General features: G+C 38.8%; 2 protein-coding genes across 23 annotated transcripts in view; one reads left to right on the top strand and one right to left on the bottom strand.

Annotated features, from left to right (window-relative positions):
- Positions 1–16,692, bottom strand: part of LOC144291444 (uncharacterized) — a 203,616-nt gene extending 186,924 nt beyond the window's left edge. For 14 of the 16 annotated variants that reach the window (XR_013358708.1, XR_013358713.1, XR_013358710.1 and 11 more), the window contains exons 1-3: positions 16,261–16,692; positions 15,237–15,293; positions 7,541–7,581 (exon numbers count right to left, since the gene is read on the bottom strand). The gene's annotated coding sequence lies outside the window, so the exon portion shown is untranslated. The remainder of the gene's footprint in view (positions 1–7,540; positions 7,582–15,236; positions 15,294–16,260) is intronic. The other 2 variants (XM_077860973.1, XM_077860972.1) reach the window with 2 other exon arrangements.
- Positions 1–26,449, top strand: part of SCOC (short coiled-coil protein) — a 42,110-nt gene extending 15,661 nt beyond the window's left edge. The window contains exons 1-6 of one of the 7 annotated variants that reach the window (XM_077860981.1): positions 16,544–16,687; positions 18,429–18,551; positions 20,093–20,197; positions 22,698–22,769; positions 23,110–23,193; positions 24,839–26,449. In XM_077860981.1, the coding sequence (XP_077717107.1) occupies positions 22,748–22,769; positions 23,110–23,193; positions 24,839–24,981 (249 nt within the window). In that variant the 5' untranslated portion in view covers positions 16,544–16,687; positions 18,429–18,551; positions 20,093–20,197; positions 22,698–22,747 and the 3' untranslated portion in view covers positions 24,982–26,449. Of the gene's footprint in view, positions 1–16,531; positions 16,688–17,660; positions 17,679–18,428; positions 18,552–20,092; positions 20,198–21,504; positions 21,567–22,697; positions 22,770–23,109; positions 23,194–24,838 lie in introns of those variants that run through there. The other 6 variants (XM_077860979.1, XM_077860980.1, XM_077860978.1 and 3 more) reach the window with 6 other exon arrangements.

Here is a 26,449-nt window from a genome sequence, read left to right as displayed (position 1 = left end):
GTGTGACCAACCAACAAGGTCGAGATTCTGGAGTCATCATTTTATGAAGATAAAGTTACTGATGGAAGAGAAAAATCTTTCCAAGAAAGTTCTTTACAGAGAAAACAAACAGAAAAGCAAAACAATTAAATTCAATCAGCTGGGGGCATAAATGGTCTGAGAGCTCAGAGCTAGGAAATTACTTAATAAAGGTAGAACTTTGGAAGAGTACTTTCCTGGTCAAAGTTACACAGTTTTGAGGTTATCTACTAGACCAGCGAAGGACAAGAGTGAATAGGCTAAGTGAATGTTTCACAGTTTTCCAAAAAATATTCTGCTAAATAATTACAGCCTTTCTTAACCGGGAAATGAACCATGGAACACAGAAAAGGATTTGTGACTACTTTTTCAACACTCCCAAGGATGGCATATAACTAGTACCTCTCTAGATGCAAGGAGACCATTTATTTCCTACAGTGGGTAACTTAGGAGGGCTTAATTCTCTCTCAGAACCTTAGGTTAAAACGCACTGGAGGCACTGGAGGCTAACCCATCCACAGGGTAGAGTTGCAATAAAGTACTATCATTTTTCTAGAACCCGAGGCTAAAAACCATAGTCCTCTTTGACCCTTCCCTCACCATTATTTGTTGATTTAATCATTAACACATCCTGCTTTTATTTTATTTTTTTTAAGATTTTATCTATTTATTCATGATAGACATAGAGAGAGAGAGGCAGAGACACAGGCAGAGGGAGAAGCAGGCTCCATGCAGGAAGCCCGACGTGGGACTTGATCCCGGGATCAAGGATCGCGCCCTGGGCCAAAGGCAGGCGCCAAACCGCTGAGCCACCCAGGGGTCCCCCCTGCTTTTACTTTTTTTAAAATGGTTTTTGGTAATGTTTCCTCTTCTCCATTTCTACTGCCTCTACCTCTCACCCTGAATTACTACAACAGTCTAATACAGTCAGATGACTTAGCATCTAGGATGTCAGCATCTTAGTTTGCTCATGTGCAAAATAAACAGAATCGTAGTATCCATCTCACAGGATTATGGTGAGGATTGAATGAGTTCTTTTCAGTGCTCAATTCAGCACCTTACAAATAGGTAGAAGTCAATAAATGTTTGCTATTATGGTTATTATGTACTCTTCCTGCTAAGGTCTCTCCCTACCAAATCCCTCCTGCCTACTACATCTATACAAATCTTTCTAGAAAGCATGTCACTTACCACCTTAGGAATCTATTTTATCAAATTCCTGCTTGGCTTTCCATACCCTCTTCAGCTGAATCATTCATTCACTATTTCTTTTTTTGAAATATTTTTATTTATTTGAGAAAGAGAAAGAGCGACAGAGACTGTAAGAGAGCAGGAGCAGAACAGGGAAGAGAGGGAGAAGCAGGCTCCCCGCTGAGCAGGGAGCCCGATCAGGACTCTGATCTGAGCCAAAGGCAGCTACTTAACCTACTGAACCACCCAGGTGCCCCTCATTCCTCATTTACTCTTTCATCTATTACTTCTCTTTGGTTCAAACTCTTGATATCCACCTTATTTCCCACTATTTCTAAGCACATATCATTTAACCATTAATTTGATATGTTATACTGGATCCCCATTATGGGGCAGGTAGAAATTAAGGCAAAAGCACTAACTTTCAGGAAATTTACAGTTGGAAGAATAAAAGATATACCAGCCAAAAAATGTCTTCATATGCCCCCAACATGTCCTATGTGTTCCTAACCCAGCCCAACAGCTCTCTCTTCTCTTCAAAATTCTATCATGCTGGGGATCCCTGGGTGGCTCAACAGTTTAGCGCCTGCCTTTGGCCCAGGGCGTGATCCTGGAGTCCCGGGATCGAGTCCCACGTCGGGCTCCCTGCATGAAGCCTGCTTCTCCCTCTGCCTGTGTCTCCACCTCTCTCTCAATGTGTCTATCATGAATAAATAAATAAATCTTTAAAAAAAATTCTATCATGCTTAGTACCATCCTATTTTACACTGCTTCTATCTAACGTGGGTTCTATGTATCTTAACAAATAGATAATAAATTCTTTGAGAGACTTCTATATTCTCTTAAGTGATCAACATTAGGAGCTCAAAATATACTTTTCAATTGACAATGACTTATTTTCATAGGACTTCATAGATTTTTATAGGATACGGAACACATGTCCTCCTTTTGGTCCATATTTTCAAAATTTACATATTTAAAATCTGAAGTCTAATGAAGGGAGGAGAATTTAAATTTCCATCAATTAGAATATTCATTTAGACCAAGAGTTCTTTGATTTCTTATGGCTGTTATTACTGCCTGCTAATAGATCAACTGTGATTCCATGAGTATTTGAGAAGCACATGTCACTTTGCCTTGTTCAACTGGTATTTTTTATAGGACCCGAAAAAATTCCTAAATAAACTCTGTGTTCTGATTATCACTGCTGTGTAACATACCCAAAAACTTAGTGTTGTAAAGCAACATTCACTTTATTTTGCTCACCATTTTTATGTTTCAGAGATTCAGAAGGGCCTAGCTGGGTAGTTCTCCCATGGGAGTCTCTCATGTTCCTGAGGTCAGATGTCAGAATGGGGGGGGGGGGTGCGTTTTCTAAAGTTTGAAAAGATCCTTAGACTGATCAGACTTTTAGTCCCACCTCTGCGGTAAGACTTCAGGCAAGTCACTTCATTTCCCTGGGATTCATTTTTGGCACATGGTGAAATAAAACCAATACATCCCTTTGAGAATTCTTACAGCTCAAAAGTTCTGTGATTCTATGAAATGCAAAAGTAATATTTGGGTATGAATAGATACAAATCACTGTGCAGAATTAAGGTTATTTTACAAGTAGAAAATGTTACTAAATGAAGGGAAAACAGGATTGATAAGTAATCTAGTTTCATTCTTCTTCATGTGGATGTCCAATTTTCCCAGCACCATTTATTGAAGAGACTGTCTTTCTTCCAGTGGATAGTCTTTCCTCCTTTATCGAATATTAGTTGACCATAGAGTTGAGGGTCCACTTCTGGGTTCTCTATTCTGTTCCATTGATCTATGTGTCTGTTTTTGTGCCAGTACCACACTGTCTTGATGACCACAGCTTTGTAGTACAACCTGAAATCTGGCATTGTGATGCCCCCAGATATGGTTTTCTTTTTTAAAATTCTCCTGGCTATTCGGGGTCTTTCCTGATTCCACACAAACCTTAAAATAATTTGTTCTAACTCTCCGAAGAAAGTCCATGGTATTTTGATAGGGATTGCATTAAACATGTACATTGCCCTGGGTAACATTGACATTTTCACAATATTAATTCTGCCAATCCATGAGCATGGAATATTTTTCCATCTCTTTGTGTCTTCCTCAATTTCTTTCAGAAGTGTTCTATAGTTTTGAGGGTATAGATCCTTTACCTCTTTGGTTAGGTTTATTCCTAGGTATCTTATGCTTTTGGGTGCAATTGTAAATGGGATTGACTCCTTAATTTCTCTTTCTTCAGTCTCATTGTTAGTGTATAGAAATGCCACTGATTTCTGGGCATTGATTTTGTATCCTGCCATGCTGCCAAATTGCTGTATGAGTTCTAGCAATCTTGGGGTGGAGGCTTTTGGGTTTTCTAGATAACGAAGTAAAATTTTCTGTTGAAGTAGAAACTTATCTTGAATCAATTTTGCCACTAGAGGTCACTAATGTACCATCTCCAAGCAAATACAGGCAATCAGGACACTAGCGGTTCCCTATGGATGGCGACCAAATGACATTCCTGGTGTCTTTAGGTTTATTCTGAATATCTCCTGACAGTTGTCAGAGGCATATGTTGTGATGAGGTCACAATCGGTTGGATCAACTGGTGCCCTCAAGGAATTTAAGGAATTGGATATCGGAGGTTTTGGATACAATTAGTTCTTATAGACCACGATGCCGGGCAAATTTCCCTCAGCTATTTTAACTTCATCTTTCCAACAGACCTTTAGGAGAAGCACTATAATTCCCATTCCTGTGGATGGCCACTTGTGGCACAAGAAGAGTCAGTGGCTTTTATGAGGTGATGCTTGGAGTAGATTATACACCTTTTACATCAAATCCAAAACTGAACCACAGAGATACTTGCAAGAAATGCTAAAATGCTGAGTTGGGTTGTGGCTGGTGATGCTTGTTAGACAAAAATACTAAAATTCATTTCAACAGAAAACTCTTTGGATGGGAGAAACAATGCTCTAAGTGAAATTAATGCTTTGAAACATAAAGATCCAGAGAGAGCACCTCTGAAGGGCACTTCTGTTAGAGGGATGAACTCCAGAACACCTCTGATGGCTATACCAGTTTTCTCCCAAAAGGAAATCTACATATTTTCTTATAATTCACTTCCTGTCGTATATAGAGAAACTAAAACCCACAATTCTATCATCAAGGATGAGTCACAGGGCATTCTGGGCTCTTTCCATAATTGGAGGACCTGTTTCTTACACAGTTTTAGGGGGTTCTGAACTGATTTAAATTAGTTGTCACCAGACTTTAGACCAGACACAGAAGCTGCTTCTGAGCAGGGACACAAGCAAAACCGTCAACCCTTAGCAGCGAGGCTTGCTCCTGTTTTCTGCCTTCACTAGAAAAGAAGAAAAGAGGAGCCTGGACATGTCTCTGCTTCAAACCAAGGACACTTTTATCTGCTTTTGCTGTGATTAATATTACTATTCTGAAAATTATTCATTTTAAGCATTATTTTCAAATCCTTCCTTCTGACTGTTGCAAAGTGTGGTGAAACAGTGAAAAAGAAGGGTAGGACTCTAAAATAACTATAAAACACGACTTGATTTATCTTAAAAACACTCCTGTAATTGTGCCACTGACTTTCCTACTGGTGCTTCTTCCATCCCGGCTACTGTAGTTCTCTTCTATTTTGACTTATGGACATCCCACTATCACTTTATGAGACATTTTGTAGTATTTCCCTGAAGTAATTGTATAAGGAAGGAGGAAGAAAAATGGGGAGTTTGTCACAGAACTAAAGATTATTCAAGTTAGAAGTCTTGGGGGGAGAAGCAGTCCATAATGAGCCCTGAGTGACAATACATGCTGGTATGTCAAGAGCACAAGGTCTTTACCTAGACCATTTCTTGGAGTGTGTTTGTAGAGAGCAACTGTTTTTTTTCTTTTAGAGATTTTATTTATTTATTCATGAGAGACACACAGAGAGAGGCAGAGACACAGGCAGAGGGAGAAGCAGCTCCCTACGGGGAGTGGATGTGGGACCCGATCCCAGAACCCCGGGATCACGCCCTGAGCTGAAGGCAGATGCTCCACCACTGAGCCACCCGGGTGCCCCTGCAGAAGCAACGTTAAGGGTTGAGGTCATGCCTCTCCCTGGTTAAAGAGCAAGCTTGCTTCCACTAGCTGCAAAGTGATAGATTCCTGAGCTCAGCATTCCTCCCCCTGCCGTAACCCACTGCGCGTGCAAGCACCTATCTGGGCCCTCAGCCTCTCTACTGCAGGACTTGGGGACATAGAGAACAGAAGCACATTGGCATGAAGCTCATGCTGCTGGGGAGCTATGCATAATAGAGTCCTTGGACTCTGACCAGGCATCTCCTTCCTCCTTCCAGCATTCACCAGTACATAACAAGCTAACTTGTTACCTGATAAGTAATGTAAAATCCTAAAGCCTGACAGAGGAGCTCTCCCAAGTTGGTTATTTTTAGTGTAAGCAGTTACTAGAAGAACAAAAAAACGAGGAGGATTATGCTTGTATATTGGGAGAAAATCCATCAGCACTCTGGCATTTTAGAGCATTGCTAGCAACTCACTTGCATTCTTATACAAAACATCACTTTCACTATTATCCTGACTCCTGTGCCCTTCAAAGAAGCACTGTGTCCTATTAAACAGAATCCCCTTTGTGTTCCCAGAGCCCAATGGTTAGTGTTGATTTTAAAGCAGATTGTTTCATAAAGATTTAGTGGAACATGCGACCAGCCGAAATGATTGATAATGGTAGATTTCTGTACAGAGAACCACAGAAACCGAAAATCATAGAAGCTGGAATGGAGTGACCCCAAAATAAATCACTGGAGAAAGCTTTCAGAACTTATGGCAGGCTTGTTACTAAGGGCTCAATGGTCAGACACAATCAAACCATCACAGATTGACTCTTAAATATGGGCACTGTCTGTTATCGCTCACTTTATCGTTACTTGATAAATTCAGTGGTATTTTATGTGGTATTAGAGAAGCAGAAGGAACTTTCTTACAATCCCTCATTTGAGTCTATAGTAAAGTGACTCATCACCCACAGTCAATTTCAAATATTTGGATATTCTATAGTATCTAGCTCATAATGAACACTGAAATAAACTTTTCAACTGGTTAATATATGAAGAACTGAACAGATGAATATAGGTTGAGCCAGAGCTGGAACCCAGGCTTCTTCTTCTTCAAGCCAATGCTTGTTGTAATGCTGGTAGATCAGGTTTTCCAAGCCAGTCATTTGCATCAAACTTTTTTGCCACATTAAATTAACCACTCAAATGACATCTTTTTTTCTTAATTTATTTTAAAGTAGGCTCCACACCCAGCGTGGAGCCCAATAAAGGACTTGTACTCACAACGCTGAGATCAAGGCCTGAGCTGAGATCACGGCCTTAGCTGAGATCACGGCCTTAGCTGATTGAGCCACCCCAGACACCCCATAATTAACATCATTTTTTAACTTGGCTTCGTTCTAGGCAATGACATCTGCAAGTTGAGGGTTGGTTGTATTATTCATATTTTTCAATTACAATAAAGTATGTAACAATTTTTAAAAGCTAATCTTGTACAGCCAGAGATATAAGCACCCATCTTTAGGAAAATAATTAAACATTACTTTGTGAAGAGAAAAATAAGCATCAAGACTGTATAATCATTCCCAATTACTTTCACTTTTGCCATAAAGTTGAAAGCTTGATTCCATGAAGACCTTGAAGTCCTTCTGAATTCTCATTTGAAAAACTCTATAAAAATAACACTGGTAATTTCTTACTTTTTCTCTATTAAACCAATGAATGAAAATAACTGATCAAAAAGGCCAACTATTGGTTATTATCAAGAAGTTACAAGCTTGAGAAAATTACATGAACAAGGTAATTGACCAAATAGCAGTATGGTATACTATTTTTTTTAAAGATTTTATTTATTCATGAGAGACACAGAGAGAGAGAGAGAGAGAGAGGCAGAGACATAGGTAGAAGGAGAGGCAGGGAGAAGGCTCCCCTATGGGAGCCTAATGTGGAATTTGATACCAGGACCCCGGGATCACCACCTAAGCCAAAGGCAGACGCTCGGCCACTGAGTCACCCAGGTTCTCCTAAAAAAGATTTTATTTATTTGAGAGAGACAGAGGGAGAGAAGAGGAGCAGAGGCAAAGGGACAAGCAGACTCTGCACTGAACACAGAGCCTGATGTGGCGCTGGATCCCATGACCCTGAGATCATGACCTGATCCATGAGCCACCTAGGTGCCCCAGTATGGTATACTATTAAGTCTAGTTTTGCAAACAATTTTCAATAAGTACAGTGTATTCTCTACTCACCAAATTTAGGACAGCATTCATTCTCCAATGAATTCAATAACCTTTCAAGGGAAAAAAAATAAGTAAAAAGGAAAATGTGAGTTCTTATTTAGGAATGAGATGAAACACATTTTGCAAATTAATGAGCTTAAAGTATCAGGGAACACACCTGGTTACACTTGAAAGTTATCAAAATGCCTCCATTTAGCATATTTCACTTTAAAATACCCACAGCATGTTTAGAACTCTCTAATTACTTAAGACAAGTTAGAAGTTTCATGTTCATGATGAGACTATGTCAGTCTGGAACATCAAAATGATCTTGAAGTTCTCTACTATTTATCATTTCTTCCTCACATAATACATTGCCTTGCAACAATAGTGTTCACTTTGGAGTTCTCCATTCTCTATGAGGAGTATTTTAATTGCATTTAGATGGTTTATAATATTAATATATGCATATCCCAGATAACATTCATTTATAATCAAATATTTCTGTGCAATTTAAGTAGTTTCTGTTTGTATGTGTATGTTTGCCTCATTCAGAAGAAGGGAATTTTTATTGCTATTTTTAAACAGTTTTTTAATTGAAGAATATAATGCAAATATGGAACACCGTATAAAAATAAATGTATAACTTCATGAATGTTCACATCCTATTTTGCTAAAATTTCAACTCCCTTTTTATACCCACTTGGGTGTACTGTTCTTTTTGGTCACATTTTTGTTATTTCAAGGATTTTCTTTTTCTATATTTAAGGGCAGATCTTCATTATCAGCAACACTGTCCGATCAAACTTGGAACATTCTCTGATATGTTGCTCTCTAACTTTATGGTTATCTTTGGTATGTTACATTTCTTGAAATAGTTTGTGTAAAGCCTTCCTTTAAAGCCTAAATTATCCTACAAGATATAAGTTTGGCTGCAGAATCTTTAAAAAAGGTTATGAATACTCTAAAATAATTACATTCTAGTTAATGGCAGTACTTTTCATGCATCTTTTAAATGGCTTTAGCATCCAAAATAAACGACAGGTTTTTTTTGTCTGTTTTTAAAAATATGTATTTTAAGTGTCTTATCTACAGATTTCTTTCCATTCTTTTTCCTCCAGTGTAATTTGTTGTTGTTGTTTTTTATTGTTTTTGTTTTCCATAGCCACATTTTGCTAACTTTGTCCAGGTGGTAGATTTAACATCTCTCTGCCCTCTCTATTTCCGGTTAAATTGCTACTTTATGGGCTTGATCAGGTCAGGTTGCAATTTTTGTTTTGTTTTGTTTTGTTTTGTAGTTGGCAAGACTATTTCATAGGCGGTGGTACATTCTTCTTCCATTAGGAAATAAATGCTGTTTAGTAGATTCTCTCTGTGATGTTAGTGATGTTGGTGCTCTAGATCAGTGTTGCTCAACAGTCTTTTTCATTATACCCCACCCCCCAGAGTCTTTGAGACATTTTCCTCACCACACCCTCCCCTTGTGAAATTGTCTTTTGTGAAATTTGGAAAATCATTTTTTTTCAAGTATTTTTCAGAGCCATACTCTCCTTTCCTTTTGGGCCTCCGGTGACACAAAAAGGCATCTCTTTTGTTGTCTCTCATTCCTGAGGTTCGTTGGTTGGTTGGTTGGTTGGTTGTTCCCATCATTTCTCCCTGTTAATTTCTACTGAGGTTTCCTCAAGTTCACCAACTCTCTCCTCTTTCATCTTCACCCTACCACTGATCCTTGCAGTTTTACAGTTCAGTTACCTTATTTTTCAGTTATAAGGTTTCCATCTGGTTCTTATTTGTACCTTCTATTATGTTGCTTATACTCTTAATTATAACTTCTGTTTCAGGATTTTTAAAAATTTTTTTTTATTTATTTATGATAGTCACAGAGAGAGAGAGAGAGAGGCAGAGACATAGGCAGAGGGAGAAGCAGGCTCCATGCACCGGGAGCCCAATGTGGGATTCAATCCCAGGTCTCCAGGATAGCGCCCCGGGCCAAAGGCAGGCACCAAACCGCTGCGCCACCCAGGGATCCCTGTTTCAGGATTTTTAATGATTGCTCATTCAAGTATCTTTTAAAAGCTGCTTAAAATCTTTTCTGGATAGTTCCAACATTTGTGCCATCTTAGTATTGGCATCTGTTGATTGTGAAACTCATGTGAATTGAGATTTTCATGGTTCTTCATGAGCTGAATAATTGTGGATCCAATCATAATCATTACATTATGAGACCCTGGGTCTGGTTTAAGTCCTATGGAGAATGTTAATATTTTTGTTTTGTGGGAATTTGAGTTGGTTAAGTAGAGGCTGCAAGTTCTAACCTACACCGTCTTTGGAACATGGTTTCAAAATCACTTCAATTTGGAAAGTCTTTGCAGTGCTTTATTTTTACTTAATTCTAGTGATCCTAATAACAATTCAATAAAGTAGGTTTTATGATACATAGTTTACAGATAAAAAACGTAGGTTTGGATTCAACCTATCATCAGCTGTATGACATTGGACAAGACACTCTGAGCCGTAATTTCCCTATCTGCAAAATGGGATTGACAATACCTGCATCACTGGATTGTTTGAGGACTGAGTAAAATAACTCATGTATCATATTTAGCATACTTCAAACTCTAAAGAAATCATGGTAGTCTTCTCATTAAAAAAAAATTAAGTTTCACTGAGGAAAAATAATATAGAATCAAATACAAACAGTTTAAGTTACAGAAAATTACTTTTGACAGTTGTATATACTGTGTAACCACCTTACCAATAAAAATATTATAGAACATTTCCACTACAACAGAAGGTAGTACCCTCACGCCCCTCTGTAGTCAACTCTCTGTCCTCAACCCCAAGCAACCAATGATCCGACTATCGCAATAGATAAGTTTTGTCTGCTCTAGAATTTTATATAAATAAAATCATAAAGTCTGTACATTTTCTGTCTATCTTCAGTCAGAATATACTTTAGATTCATTCATATTGGTAGTTTGTTACTTTTTACTGCCAACTAGCATTCCATTATTTTATTTGAATACTTCTTTTATTACTGAAAGAGTTCTTAAATATTCTAAATCCAAGTCCTTTTTTAGATAACATATTATGACTATTTTTCCCAGTGTATAAATTGTCTTTTCATTTTCTCAATGGTGCCTTTCAAAGATCCTATGTGTTTGTTGTTTTTTAATTTTTAATTTTTATAAAGTTCAATTAATTATTTTTTATAGGCTTTTTTTTTTTTGTGACCTTTCTCAAAAAATGTTGCCAACACCAAAGGGATGAAGATTTTTTTCCTTTGGCTATTTTCTAGAATTCTAGCTTTTATGTTTCAGTTTATGATCCAATTTGAATGAACATTTTTGGGTATGCCATAAGGTAGGGGTTGAGGTTCAGTCTTTCTCCATACTGATAGGCAATTGTTCCAGGACCATTTATTGAAAAAAAAATATATCCTTTCTCATGAAAATACCTTGGTACCATTGTGAAAATCAATTGACCATATTAGGTGTGGGTTTATTCCCAGATTCTATTGTTTCATTTATCTTTGTGTCTATAACAATATTCCATTTATTTTATTGCCTTAGCTTTATAATAAGACTTGAAATAAGGGAGTATAAGTCCTCTAACTTTGTGGTTCTGTTCCAAAGTGTTATTCTGGATCATTTGTTTTTCCATATGAATTTTAGAATCAGCTTTAGGCCATAATCTGTGAGAAAAATGAAACTCATGAAGCCAGGCTCTTGTCTCGGAGCAATTGTTGGATTTGACTTCCTAAAGGACTTTTGTGTCTATGTTCAGTTTCATATCTTTTAATGTCTTTGTCTGGTTTTGGAATCAAAGTAACAGTATTCTTATAAAATGAGTTGGAATGTGTTCTTTCCTATTTTATTTTCTTGAGTTTGTATAGAATTTAAATAATTACTTAATTTCCCAATATTTTACAAATATCTGTTATTAATTTCTAATTTAATTCCCTTGTGGGCAGAGAAAATATTTTCTATGATTTCACCATTTTAAATTTGTTGAGGTTTGTTTCATGACAGAGAATATGATCCATTTTCTTGAATATTCCATGTACATTTGAAAAAAGGTATGTTCTAAGTATTGGGTGGAATTTTCTATAAATGTCAATTAGGTCATATTGGTTGATAGGATCTTCTATATCAACAGTTCCCAAATTTGCCTGCACTCTGTTGAAATCATCTTTGTATCTTCCAAAAATATTAATGCCTGTATTCCACCCCTAGAGATTGTGATTTAATGAGTTTGGGGTTTGGCCTGTTATTTAGAAGTCTTAAGGATTCCCAGGTGATTCTAATGTGCAAGCCAAGCTTGGGACCTGAGGTCTGTATCCTTAATAATTTTCTGTATATTTATTTCACAAATATACAGAGAAAGGAGTGATGAACTTTCCAAATGCACTGTGGGCTAGTCTCTTTTATTTTTTTTTAAAGATTTTATTTATTTATTCATGAGAGACACACAGAGAGAGGCAGAGACATAGGCAGAGGGAGAAGCAGGCTCCCTGAGGTTTCTTATTTCAGTTATCAGTTTTTGCTTCAGTACTACTTTATAGCACTATTGGGATTTTGAATCTTTTTAAATAAACTGATGCCATTATCTGGTTTTAATATGAATTTCCCTGATTACTAGTGAAGTACACATTTAAAAAAATCTTTCTGGTTATTCAATACTCGTTTTCTGTGAGTTGCTTATTTGTGTTATATGAATAAGGTTTTATTTAAACTGTCAGAATTCTTTATATTTTCAGAGCTTAACTATATTCTCCCAGTCTGTGGTTTTTCACTTGATTAAAATTGTCTTCCCTTCTGTTTAGAAAACTTATATCTGGGATCCCTGGGTGGCGCAGCAGTTTGGCGCCTGCCTTTGGCCCAGGGCACGATCCTGGAGACCCAGGATCGAATCCCACATCGGGCTCCCGGTGCATGGAGTCTGCTTCTCCCTCTGCCTATGTCTCTGCCTTTCTCTCTCTCTCTCTCTCTCTCTCTCTCTGTGACTATCATAAATAAATAAAAAATTTAAAAGAAAGAAAACTTATATCTCTTCTGTTTATAAAACAATTTAATCTTTTTGGATAACAAATGATACTCTTTTGTCTGGTTTAACAACTTCTCCCTTATGATTATGTCATAAATACATCTGTTTTCTAAAAGTTTAGAGGGTTTTTGTTCCACATTTACTTCATTTGGAATTGAGTTTTATTTGTGGTGGGGGTCAGAATCCAATTTCATTTTTTATATGGATAGTCTAACTAGAACCACCATAATTTGTCTTTTTCTTTTTTTTAAGATTTTATTTATTTATTCATGAGAGACACAGAAAGAAAGGCAGACACACAGGGAGAGGGAGATGCAGGTTCCCTGTAGGGACCCCAATGTGGGACTCGATCCCAGGACTCCGGGGTCACGACCTGAGCCAAAGGCGAATGCTCAACCACTAAGCCACCCAGATGCCCCTAATTTGTCTTGTCTATAGCCAATTAACAAAGTTATTGTACCAGGGCACCTGGGTGGCTCAGTTGGTTAAGGCCTGACTCTTGATTTCAACTCAGGTCATGTACTGAAGGTTGTGGGATCAAGCCCCATGCTGGGCTCAGCACTAGGCATGGAGTCTGCTTGGGATTCTCTCTCTCCCTCTCTGTTTCTTTCCCACAGCAACAACAAAGTTATTGTACCATTTATAGTTTCAATGGTCATGAATAGTTCTTCCCCACAATCTCGCCAACACTTCTTTTTTTTAAATAATTAATTTTTATTGGTGTTCAACTTGCCAACATACAGAATAACACTCAGTGCTCATCCCGTCAAGTGGCCCCCTCAGTGCCCGTCACCCAACCACCCCCACCCCCGACCCTCCTCCCCTTCCACCACCCCTAGTTCATTTCCCAGAGTTAGAAGTCTTTATGTTCTGTCTCCCTTTCTGATATTTCCTACCCATTTCTTCTCCCTTCCCTTATATTCCCTTTCACTATTATTTATATTCCCCAAATGAATGAGAACATATAATGTTTGTCCTTCTCCGATTGACTCATTTCACTCAGCATAATACCCTGCAGTTCCATCCATGTTGAAGCAAATGGTGGGTATTTGTCATTTCTGATGGCTGACCAACACTTATTTCTTATCAGACACCCTTATTGCATACCAACTTCCAGGTACAGGTATTCTCTGAATTATTTTTGTTTCTTCTTGTGTCATTACCACATTTTAAAAAGTTGCTTTTAAAATAGAAGTCACCATAAGATCCAGTAATTCTGCTTCTGGATATATACCCAAAAGAATTGAAGACAGGGTCTCAAAGAGCTATTTGCACAGCTCATGTTCACAGTAGCATTCACAATAGCTAAAAGTCGGAAGCAACCCAAGTGTCCACCAACAGATGAATGTGATATATACATACAATGGAATGTTATTCAGCCTTAAAAAAGAAGGAAATGGGCAGCCTGGGTGGCTCAGCGGTTTAGCACTGCCTTCAGCCCAGGGTGTGACCCTGGGGTCGTGGGATCGGGTCTCGCATCGGGTTCCCTGCATGGAGCCTGCTTCTCCCTCTGCCTGTGTCTCTGCCTCTCTCTCTCTCTCTCTGTCTCTCTCATCAATAAATAAATAAAATCTTTTTTAAAAAAAAGGGAGGAAGGAAATTCAGACACATGCTGCAGTGTGAATTACCTTCAGGATGTCACACTAAGTGAAGTCAGTCACCAAAAGATAAATACTGTAGGAAATTCCACATACATATGGTACCTAATGTAATCATATCTGTAGAAACAGAAAGAATGGCAGTTGCCAGGTCCTGGGGAGAGAGATAAATGAGGAGCTGTTTTTTAATGGGTATAGAGTCTCAGTTTTGCAAGATGAAAAGTGTCATGGAGATTGGTTGCATGGCAACGCAAATATATTGAACCGTACACTTTAAAATAGTTAAGATGGTAAATGTTTTACGTTATATAGATTTTATTCTACTTTTTAAAAAGCCTTCTCTAGCAACAACGACAAAAGAAGTCCCTTTTAATAGTTCTTAGTCTTTGGTACTCTACAGTTTGATCAGGAACTCTTTAAACCTGCTCAAGAATAAGTGCATCTTGAATCTGAGCGTTCAAATATTCCACAATCCTGAAAAACTATCAGTTATTATTCTTCGAGAACAGCTCACAGCCATTCTCTCTAGTTTCCCTTTCTGACACTACTGGATAGACACCGGACCTTTCTTTTTAATTTTCCGTTTATTTAGGTCCTGTATTGCATTCTAGTATAGTTTCTCAAGTTACGTGTCAGAGTTCCCGCCAAAAGTCTAGTTCTCAAATACTGAATGGAAGATTCAGTAACAGTAGCATTCTCTTCCACACTAATTCTTGCAGACATCGGAGTGGTGACAGGTGGACGCTTTTGAAGGAATAACAAAGTTTGAGCAGATTCACATCATTAGTGTAAAAACCAGCTACCACAACTCCATTAGAAAGCCCCACAGTGACTTGTCCTCCGTCACTTAGTGAATCTGCTCCAGCAGCTGTTCCGTCATTTGGGTTTGCTGCTGTGTTTTTATATGAGATCAGCAGTTAGGTTCATTACTATAAATATTCCAGTTTTCTGGAACAAACCTTTGTGTTCTGAAAAGCCCTGACACACTTACAGCTCTTTTTAACGAGAATTGCTTTATGGTTGACTTTGTTAATAAGTAGTTGAAAAAGAGGAAAATAAGCTTAAGTGGAATTGTACTTTACCAGATGTGAAGCAAAAATATCTAGATGCATTCTCATTCTTAGTAAAAGAAAGTTGAACTAAAAAAAAAAGAGAAGGAATATATATATACATAGGATTGAAGATATATTTAATAATATATATAATAATATATTAATATATATATATTAATATGCATTGGATTAAGGATATATATATATATTGAATTAAGGATATATTGGATTAAGGATATATATTATGGATTAAGGCAGTAGGTCACCAAATGGAACCAGAAGTGAAAAATCAAGAAACAGGGAGACACAGGCTCTTGTCCACAACTCAGGAGAACGTGCTGAAGCCAAAATGATACAGTATTACTATCCTGCACTCGACAAATATAAAACACAAGCAGGAGGCTGCTTCCTGTCAAGTGCTAGGCATCAATGAACACCATCAAGCCGGATTACATGACATCCCAAAGCCTGGCCGCAGCATCTCACGCGGCGTTTACGGCCTTGAGCCAGACATTTATTCCTAAGCTTCCGTTCCCGTTACGTGGGCAGCCGTGAGAATCAAAATGAGATAAGGTGGGCGAAAGAGCTACACACCGAAGTCCTGTTAGGATATTTTCTCAGTCCTAAAGCATTATTAGGGCGGCCCAGGGGGCTCAGCGGTTTAGCGCCGCCTTCAGCCCAGGGCGTGACCCCGGGGTCCTGGAATCGAATCCCGCGTCGGGCTCCCTGCAGGGAGCCTGCTTCTCCCTCCGCCTGTGTCTCTGCCTCTCTCTCTCTCTGTGTCTCATGAATAAATAAATAAAATCTTTTTTAAAAAATGGTCAACTGCATTATGGACCTAATAATAATCGTTTGGAAAGGAGGTGAAGGGCAACAATGCACTAGGGGGTGTACTTAGGGCCTTTGCGATTTGGGAAGTTAAAAAATAGGGAAAAAGTGTGCTTTTAGAATTGAGGTAGCACGGTCCTGTACCAGCTCTCTTTACTGTGTCCGCAAGTGCCCTTTTCTTCAATTCGCATGAGTCCCCTCCCCCTCAGCGCTCGGTTTTACCAACCTCCCTCCGGACAGCGGCCAGAGCTCTCCGCGCTGGGTCTCTAACCCGCGTCTCGCGGCTCCCACGGGACCGGCTCTCTCACGCCCAGCTGCGCTCCTGCACTGTCATTGGCTGCCGCTCCCCCGGCCCCGCCCACAGCAGCGTCCCTCCTGATTGGACGCCCACGTCCTTTTGTTAGGGCGGGAGGCGGATCCTCGGGCTTTGACAAAGGACGATTGGGGCGTCGTGCCGCTAGTGCGCAGGCGTGCCTTCTCGAGTGGGGATTGGTGGGCGACGGGGCGGGACGGGGAGGGACGGGGCGGGGCTCCGGTCTCGGCGCATGCTCCGTAGGCTCAGGGGGGCGGAGCTGCCGGCGCCAGTTGGTCCAGGCGTCCGGGCCTGAGCGGTCCTCCCGGTTCCCTCCCGCTCGCGGCTCATCCGACGGCAGGTGAGCGCCTGGCCCCGGGCGAGTGGAAGCGCGAGGGCGTGGAGGGCGGGGTGGGCTGGACGCGGCCCGGCGCACGGGGGACCCGGGAGCAGCGGCCGAGGGCCTGGGCATGGGGGATGCTGAGGCCTGCCTCCCTGCAGCCCCCTGCGCAGCCGCCTCCCCATCCTCCCATTCTGGGCCGGGGGTGCCTTCGGGGAGGGGCTGCCCGCGTCCCCGAGGCGGGCCTTCCGCGCCTTCTCCCGCCTCCTCCCGCGCTGCACCGGGCCTGCGGAGGGGCGTCTGGGCGGGATGTCGGTGGCTGCTCTGCCCGGAGCCGGGCAGGTGGGAGGAGCGGGCGCCCCGGGGCGGGGGTGGGGACTGGACGGAGCCCCCAGCTTAGGTTCCACCGGGGCTTCCCCCAAGGGTCCCGCCCAGCAAGTTTTGGGGAGTTAACGGTTGGAAAAGGAGACGAGAGGCTGCGTCTGCGAAAGGCTGGACTTCAGTTATACAATGTATCCATTCCACTCCTATGACGTAAGCATGTTAGGGACCTGCTGCGCCGCGGTCCCAGCAGCGTGGGCCTGGCCCCCACAGCGCCCAGGGCTGTGCCCGTCCTCGGGGGTTGAACCCACCACGATCCTCGCCGTGCTCTGGGGATCTGGCCTCCCCCCTGTTCCAGTCCTCACTGGCCCCGGGCCATGAAACTGGATTCATGCAACCACAGTAATTGAGAACTTGAACAGGCCTGCACGGACACACCCACGTCGGAAGTTGCTGCAGCTGTGAATGGGACGAAATTCACCTTCAAGTCGCTTAGTGAAACATCAAGGGAATTTAACGTCAAAGATGGCGGGAAAAAATAATTTGGCGATTTTTAGATGAGGGCTGCATTTGCATCATACAACGGAAAAAAAAAAAAACCAACAACCACCAAAAACCAGGGACTTCACAGACTTCATGGTTAGACCTGCCTGCAGCATCTTGGTAGAGACCATTGGCTGTGAAGCCTAAGGCAGGTGCATAGCCCCTCTGAGGGGCGGTATCCACAAATATAAATTACAGTGCCCTTCTGCTGATTTGATGAGTTAGTAGTATCGTGAAGCATTTAGCATATTAATGAACAATGACATTATTTTAGTCGCCTTACTCGTTCACCAGTAAGTGGGTGACGTGAAAATCAGTTTTAGATGCAGAAAAGTTGGTTGGTTGAGGTTGGATGGATGTCAGGAAACAGTCTCAAAATCTTAGGTGTGGTGGTGCGGTGGGAAAACTAGCCTGGGTAGTCCTGGCCTGGCCGGTGACTACTTCTGTGACTTTGGGTAAGCCATTGCGATCTTGGGCCTCAGTTTGTTTATTTGTAAGGTGGGCAGCTAGATCAGATGATTTTTGTGGCCTGAGTTAGAGCCAAAAGGTAGAGAAGATACTAGCTAACGTTATTGAATACCTTCTACGCATGAGGTACCATTGCAAGCACGTTCTATAGATCAGCTCATTGAATTCTTGCAACGAAATTATGAGGTACATACTCTTACCCTCATTTTACAGATGAGTAAACTGAGGCCGAGGTGTTAACCTTGCTCAGGGTTCCAGAGCTTATAAACAGCAGAGCTAGGATTTAAATCCAGATAATATACATTTAGTCCTTAATTATTGTGTTTTGAACCTGCTTCTTAACAGTGGTACTATTCAGGGTACTAGAAGGGAAGGTAAAGGTTTATTTTATTTTTTAAAAAGATTTTATTTATTTATTCATGAGAAACAGAGGAGAGAGAGAGAGGCAGAGACACAGGCAGAGGGAGAAGCAGGCTCCATGCAGGGAGCCCGACATGGGACTTGATCTCGGGTCTCCAGGATCACGCCCTGGGCTGAAGGCGGTGCTAAACCGGTGAGCTATACGGGCTGCTGGTAAAGATTTATTTTGATAAAACAGTAGTCTTTGGTCACAGGTGTGTTAGCATGGAAAATGGGTCCATCCTGATGTTTTTCACACTTCCTAACCCTTGTTCTCTCCGTACCTTTTGCGTCCTGGACTTAAATTATCAGAATAATTCTAGATTTTCTTCTACTGACCAAGGCTAGATGAAGATAGGCCCCAAGACTTACTGTGATTTTTGAGGAAGGTTTGAGATCCTACCTAGGCTTAGGTCAGAATTGACAGAGCGATGGCCATATCCATTTCCAGCTTTAGGATAAAGAGATCAGCCTTAATATCCCACACTCAATGTTCTCACACTTGAGAGACTTTGGTCTGGATTTTCTTTTCACATCGGCTTTGCATTTATGTCCAGGAACAGAAGGAATTGAAAATGAGCTCATTATTTTAATTAAGTAGGCTCCATGCTGAGCTCCAAGTCAAGCCCCTGAGATCAAGAGTCGGACACTTAACTGACTGAGCCACTCAGGGACCCAAAAAGTGAACTCTTGAAAGCAAATTTCACATGAAATTGGATTGATACAATAGCAACTATAGACTGAAAAAAAAGGTTTTATACCTGAAAAACTCCATCTGGTATTAAGTGCATATTATGACATAGTACTGTACGAATGTAGGCATTGTGAGGTTTGAGGATTGATCTTATTTTAAAAGAAAATAAAATCTGTGGCTAAAATACTTTGATATAAAGAGCTCAATGAACCTTCTGATCTTATATATAAATAAATCAGTTTATTAGTCTAAATTTCCTGGAAGACCTTGAATATAGACAAGAATAGCATTTTGAGGCCAGCCTGTTTAATCGTATCAGAATAAGAGAAAATTGCTACTCATCTTTTTGTTGTTGTACAGAAGCAGCTGGCTATGCTCTTGTCTGCTTTATTAGAGAGTCATGAAATACCCTTTGCACAGGGTAGCCACATAGTGTTGGGCAGATTGTGCACTGTACAATCCTTAGGGTGCAATCTTACACAGGCTTTGATGTGAATAGTATTCTCTTGGGTTGTGTTGTGTATCCTATAGCACTGTTCTTGTGCCAGCCAGGCTTTTGTGCCCTTGTTTCCACCCCCGTCTTCAGTGTGTATATTTTTAAGCTTCATTTTCCCTCTAATAAGCCCCTTCTCCATTTTTCAGCCTTTTTTTCTTTCACTTTTTCAGATGAAATCAGACTATTGATAAACCATACAAAGATTTTCTATGGTTTGGGTTACACGTGGCCAAATTTCAGAAACTGGCTTCATTATTACACTGATCAATTTGGAACACTTTGCTTTTGTAGAAGACTTTTGGGTTTCAGTGTTAGACTGAAACATAGGCAAAAGAGTACACCACATCCGTATACTAAACCTGATTTCAAAGTCAGTTGCTTTGATCGTACGATTGCTTTGGCTTGTGTATAGCTTTTTTCAGCTGTTGTGAAAATTTTGTTTTAGCTTGTATTCTTAAAAGCACTAAATATTAGAAATTTGAAGCACTTTTTGTACATTATTTAGCAGGCGAAATAGCCAAGCTGCAGACTACTGTTGCTGAGTCCTCCTAAGATCGCTTTTGTTTTTGGCTGTTGCCTATGTCATCCATCCCAGACCTGTGTTAGCCAGGTCAGTGTTTGGTAGGAAAAGTGCTTTATGTATACAATGGAATATTCCTCAGCCATTAGAAATGATAAAATACCCACCATTTGCTTCAACGTGGATGGAACTGGAGGGTATTATGCTTTGTGAAGTAAGTCAATTGGAGAAGGACAAACATTATATGTTCTCATTCATTTGGGGAATATAAATAATAGTGAAAGGGAATATAAGGGAAGGGAGAAGAAATGTGTGGGAAATATCAGAAAGGGAGACAGAGCATAAAGACTCCTAACTCTGGGAAATGAACTAGGGGTGGTGGAAGGGGAGGAGGGCGGGGGGTGGGGGTGACTGGGCGACGGGCACTGAGGGGGGCACTTGACGGGATGAGCACTGGGTGTTATTCTGTATGTTGGCAAATTGAACACCAATAAAAAATAAATTTATTATAAAAAAAAGGAAAAGTGCTCTTTTCTCTGGCAAGTGCCAAATAAAGTTTTCACTGCTAACACTCTTCCTCTTCAATTATAAAGAGATATGTTGTTGATTGAATGGAGAGGGATAATTTTTGACTGTGATCTCCAAATATAGTAAGTTGAATAATATGAAGAATTTTTGAAAAGGTCTTTAGTAATCAGTCTACTTGGGTTTGTAGATATACTAATATATATTACGTATTAATATATGTTTATAACATACAATATGTAATATATATGTAGTTATATATTTTTTAAAGATTTTATTTATTTATTCATGAGAGACAGAGAGAGGCAGAGACACAGGCAGAGGGAGAAGCAGGCTCCATGCAGGTAGCCCGGTATTACATCTTTTTCACGTGGTTTTCTCAGGTTTTTTGTACTTCAGAGAAAGTTCACACATATATGTGATACAATATGTACACATTATATATATTACATCTGCATTATACATATGTAATATATACACAATATGTAATATACATATAAACTTTCTCTGAAGTACAAAGAAGCTGAGAATTAAAACCATGTGAAAACAGTGTGAGGAAGAGCGGCTCTAGTGCTAGATAAATAAAAAGATTCTAGAAGACTCAGAGTAGATGTATTAAACATTGTCAATTTTATACCATTTGTAGCTAGTTCTTTAATAATGCCATGTAAAGGATGTTTAATGTCTTGCTTCTTTAGACAAACAAGTGATCTCTTATTTCAAAGAGAGTTTGTACATTCGTACACTAAGCATTTTATCTCCATGTTCATGCCAGTGTCTGAAGTGTCAGTTTTATTAACTGTGAGAGAATATTCAATACACTGATAACTCTTGTGATTCGAGTTCTAGAATGTAGGTATCCTTGTTCAGTATGTCTGGGTTCCGCCAGTTAGCATATAGAAGCATAAGAACGCCTTGGTATAGTAGGTACTCCGTAAGTAATTTGTAGAAAGTAACAATATTAACAGGTCTAAATTGCTTCAGTGAGTAGATTAGATTGCTTTACCAAATCTGTCTGGTTTACTTAAATAAAATGTTGAGCACACTGACTATGAAATGAATGTTAGCTATAGAGCAGAATGTGTTTCACAGGAATTTTATGCTTTAATATTTTGGAAACTTTTTTTTTTTTTTTTGAGAGATTGTACCTATAGGTGAGGGGGGAGAGGGAGAAGGAGAGGTAGAGAGAGTCTTAACCAGACTCTGTGCTAAGTGTGGAGCCTGACATCAGGCTCGATCTCACCACCCTGAGATCATGACCTCTGCCAAAATCAAGAGTTGGACATTTACCAAGTTAGCCAACCAGGTGCCCCAATATTTTGGAATCTTTTATAGAAACAATAAAATGTTCATATTGATATTCTTATTCACATCCCAATTAATCTGTTGTAACCATAACTAGGAAACAAGTTGGTATTTTTCATTTATCCCATATTAGTGTTTCAGATAACTAGTATTTTTCTCTTGAACTTTATCAATTAAAAAGTATTAAATAGTATATGTAAAGTAAAACTTTAATAATGAAAAATATTTTTAAAGAGACTGGTCTTCATCCCTGTCATCATCCTTAACATAAGAGCTGTTTTAATTTTGTTGTTCTTTATTTGTATTTATGTGTACTTTACATAATTTACCTCAGTGAATACACAATTTTGTAAACATTCTTCCATGTTATTATAGTCATCCTAATTATTTTTAGTAGCCACTTGAATAGAAACTACGGTAATTAACCAGACTCTGGACAGTCCATGTTGTTTCCAATTTAGTGGCTTGTAAATAAAGTTGAAGATTTTATGTATCTAATTTTTTTCCTTCTTTGTGATTTTCCTTAGGCTAAATTTCCAAGAGCAAAATTGCTTAGTAAAAAATATTTAAATGTTTTTATGAATCTAGTTTGTTACTATACTGCTTTCAGAGAAGATACATATTTAAAATTTGTGTCTAATATTTTATTTGTTCCATAACTTTGCTAGCATTGATCATTATTTCCATTTAAAACTTTTAATAAATGTACAGTGATATTTTATTGCTGTATATGTGTCTTTCTAACTCTGTCTTATTGCAGACCATTCATCAAGGATTTTGTATCCAAGGCCCAAAAGCTTGTTACCCGAGATGATGAATGCCGACATGGATGGTATGTTCTTTATTTTCCTTTTTTTGTGTATTCCTGGTTTTGCGGATGCTTTTGGCTTAATTAAGCAATGGAAAGAACAGAGAAGCAATATTTAGAAAGCTTGAATTTGACTAATATACTTATTTATATCTTAACTAGTTCTAGAAAGGATTGGTAATGGCAAAACAACTTATCTTCCACCTTGGTGTCCTTATCTGCCTTGTGGGCATCTAACTTTTTCCTTTGTTGGGCTCTTAAGTCAAGTAAGATAATGAATGCAAAATATTTTGCATATCTTTAAGTGCTACATGACACAAATGGTACCTAATGTTAATAGTAAATCTGAACCTTTGTATTACAGCAGTTGATGCTGAAAATCAGGTGGAACTGGAGGAAAAAACACGACTTATTAACCAAGTGTTGGAACTGCAACACACACTTGAAGGTTAGTTTCCATTTTGTAGTTTTCTTGAATATCTAATTAGCTGAAATGGTAAGCATTTATTTTGCTAAATTTCGTTAGTGTGCCCCCAGTTTTTAAAAGTATAAAACTTCAGGTCTATATCAATAGTTTCTTTTCCCTCCTGCCTGCAGCTTTGGCTAATGATTGTAAAGAACAGATGTGCTTCAATAAGAAAGTCAAATAGAGTTCTTATGCATCCTCTGGGTTTAATGTAATGCTATTTATTACATGAGAGTCTCTCTTAAGCCCCTGCACTGTGTTATTACTGAGTCCACTTTAATAAAGCTTATACTGGCACGCCTGGGTGGCTCAGCAGTTGAGCGTCCTGCCATCAGTTCAGGGTGTGATAGCAGGGTCTGGGATCAAGTCCCATATTGGGCTCCCTGCATGGACCTGCTTCTCCCTCTGCCTATGTCTCTGCCTCTCTCTCTGTGTCCCTCATGAATAAATAAAATATTAAAAAAAAAATAAAGCTTATACTAAAGTTTATACTTTAAAGGAGTATGTTAGCTTCAGAGATTAAAAGTGAATTGATATGAGTTTTTTCATTTCCTAAATGTCTTGCACAAAATACTACCACTGAAACATCGGAATTTTAATAAAATTAAGAGGTTGTGGGGTTTTTTTCCTTTAATAGCAGAGTGAGCAGATCATGTCATTTCACTGGCTTCCCATTTCACAGTTAATAAAAGCCAGGTTACTCTCTGGAAGTCTTTCAGAGTCAGTCATGTCACACTCTCTGCTCATACATCCTACCTCAGACACGGATCTCCTTACTATTCTTTCAGCAAGCTTCTACTCAGGGTCTTAGTGGTTGCTGTTCTCTGAATGTCTTTCCCTTAGGTGTTTGCATTCTATGTGGCTCATTCCCTCACTTCCTTTAGATTTCTGGTCAGTTCCTTTACCAAAATAGCTATAGCTATTGCTGACTATACTGTATAATAGAGCAACTTCCCTTTTGCTTCCTCTGATTTTTATCCTTTTTTTCTCCTGACCCCTACTTGGTTGGTGCCCCCTAGATGCACCGTGCCTACATGTACATTAGAATGTAAGCTCTGTGAGGGCAAGGGCTTTTGTTACTATTGCCTCTAGAACCGTGCCTGGCTCCTAGAGGGTACGCAGTACTTAGCTGTTCAGTGAATGAATGGAGGTAATGTTTTACTTGATCATTAAGAGCTGTGTCTTTTGAATTTCTTGCTAATGTAAAAATACAAAATGTTCAATTGCTTGGAAACTTTCTATATCCAGTGTATAATTCGAGTTGTATGTTTGCCTACCACATTTTCTAAAGCATTTCTAACAAAGATGCAGTTTTTTTTCTATGTTGATAAGATGTGAATCAAAATTCACATTTTAAAAACCAAGTCTGTATAGAAATCACAATTTTAAGAAATTACTCAACATAGATGCTATTTACCAAGAATAACATTTAGCCTAATGTGAAATCTCTTTTTAAGAATTTTAGTCATTGATTTGCACTGTTTACTTTGTTTGCCTTAATTTCTAAAGTTGCATGAATTTAAAAACAAAATTTAAAGATTTTTTTCTTTTAAGAATGAATATTTTATAATATGAAGTCATTGCCATCATTTTATTGATAATGGGCTTTTTTTGTTTTTAAATACAGACCTCTCCGCAAGAGTAGATGCGGTTAAGGAAGAAAATCTGAAGCTAAAATCAGAAAACCAAGTTCTTGGACAATATATAGAAAACCTCATGTCCGCTTCTAGTGTTTTTCAAACAACTGACACAAAAAGCAAAAGAAAGTAAGGGATTGACATCCCTTCTATTTCATGGAATTGCTGCTGATCTTTTTTTCTTTAAAACTTGGTTAGATTTAAAAAGTTATAGTACTTTTGTTTGTGGCTTAATTGAATATTTATGAAGATGTCAGATATAGGCAAAATTAAGAGCATAACAGAAGACTTCCATGAGTTTGTGTATAATATGTTAGTCTATGAAAATGTGCAAATGTATTGTAGAGACTTTATAATTAGAAATGCATATATTTATGAAACTTGAAAATGAATGTTTTATCAAATTTGATTTATAGGTTTAGCACTATCTTTTATTATAAGCATAAGAGATACAAGAACCACCGTGTTGTGAAAAGTGACCAAAATCATGTACTGAACGCACAGCTTTATGTACCCTGCCCACCATGTTGTGCCTCTTCTCCATTTGCTTCTTCCTTCTCATTTCCCTTCCTCTAAGGAAAAAATTGGTTTCACATTTGTAAAGGTAATAGTTAATCATCTGTGAGAGTAACCTGAGCTTGAATTGTTGAAACTTAACTAAAATAAGATACTTTCTCAGTTAGGGTTTGTCATAGTAATAGATAGGATTGTTGATTTTTCTTTCATCAGTTGAAAACAGAGGCTATAAGTATGAAGACTTTTCTTTGCAACTGAATTATCAAATTGGGAAGGTTTGGTTAAAAACTTAACTTTCGCACAAAATAACCCCACTTGGTATCTGAAAAAATGAGCTCTGGTTATACATTTGGAATAGAGTATTTTGAGAAAAACATTAATAGGATGGGAAGATACTTGGCAAACAGTAGTAACCAACTCCAAATGTTTTTACTCCAGATTTGTGTGATCTCTGGCACAGACTAGATATTTTGGGTGATACACACACACACACACACACACACACACACACACACGAAGGTAGATTAAATGTGAATAACCTTATGTCAACCACATGTAGAAGAGAACAGTTACAGAGTTTAGTCTTAACATTTATTTGTAGCACCCAGCAGATCAACTTTTGCAAAATCCCTTTAGAAGAGTGTTTTGGTATCAGAATCATGAATAATAAAATGGAGTTTTACATGTATACTAATTGATATTTTCTCAGTATTTTAATCTCACTACTTATCCCAGAATTTTCTGTAAACCTAACTGCTTGGTTTGCAGAGTTTTAGTCACCCTTTGACAGTTTGTAAGAATTTAGTTTGTAGATTCCATTTGGTAAGAAATTAGTATCGGAAATAATGTTAAAATATTAACTAGGTAAAGACGTCCACTAATACAGTTTTGGTTGTTAGATTTGGGCTACTTTTAATCATGGAATAATATGTTTGTATTGGTGTAAGATTCAATGAATGACTTTAGCTGTAGGAATATAATAGTTATACTGCAAATATTTTGCATCCCTTTGTGACCTAATTTACAAACATTTAAAATTGTGTTGCAATTTTGCTTTGCTGTTTAATAAAAAGCTGTTTCAGAGA

This window comes from Canis aureus, chromosome 20, assembly GCF_053574225.1.
Source record: "Canis aureus isolate CA01 chromosome 20, VMU_Caureus_v.1.0, whole genome shotgun sequence".
In the NCBI taxonomy this organism is placed as follows: Eukaryota; Metazoa; Chordata; class Mammalia; order Carnivora; family Canidae; genus Canis; species Canis aureus.
This window is presented reverse-complemented; position numbering and strand designations above follow the sequence as displayed.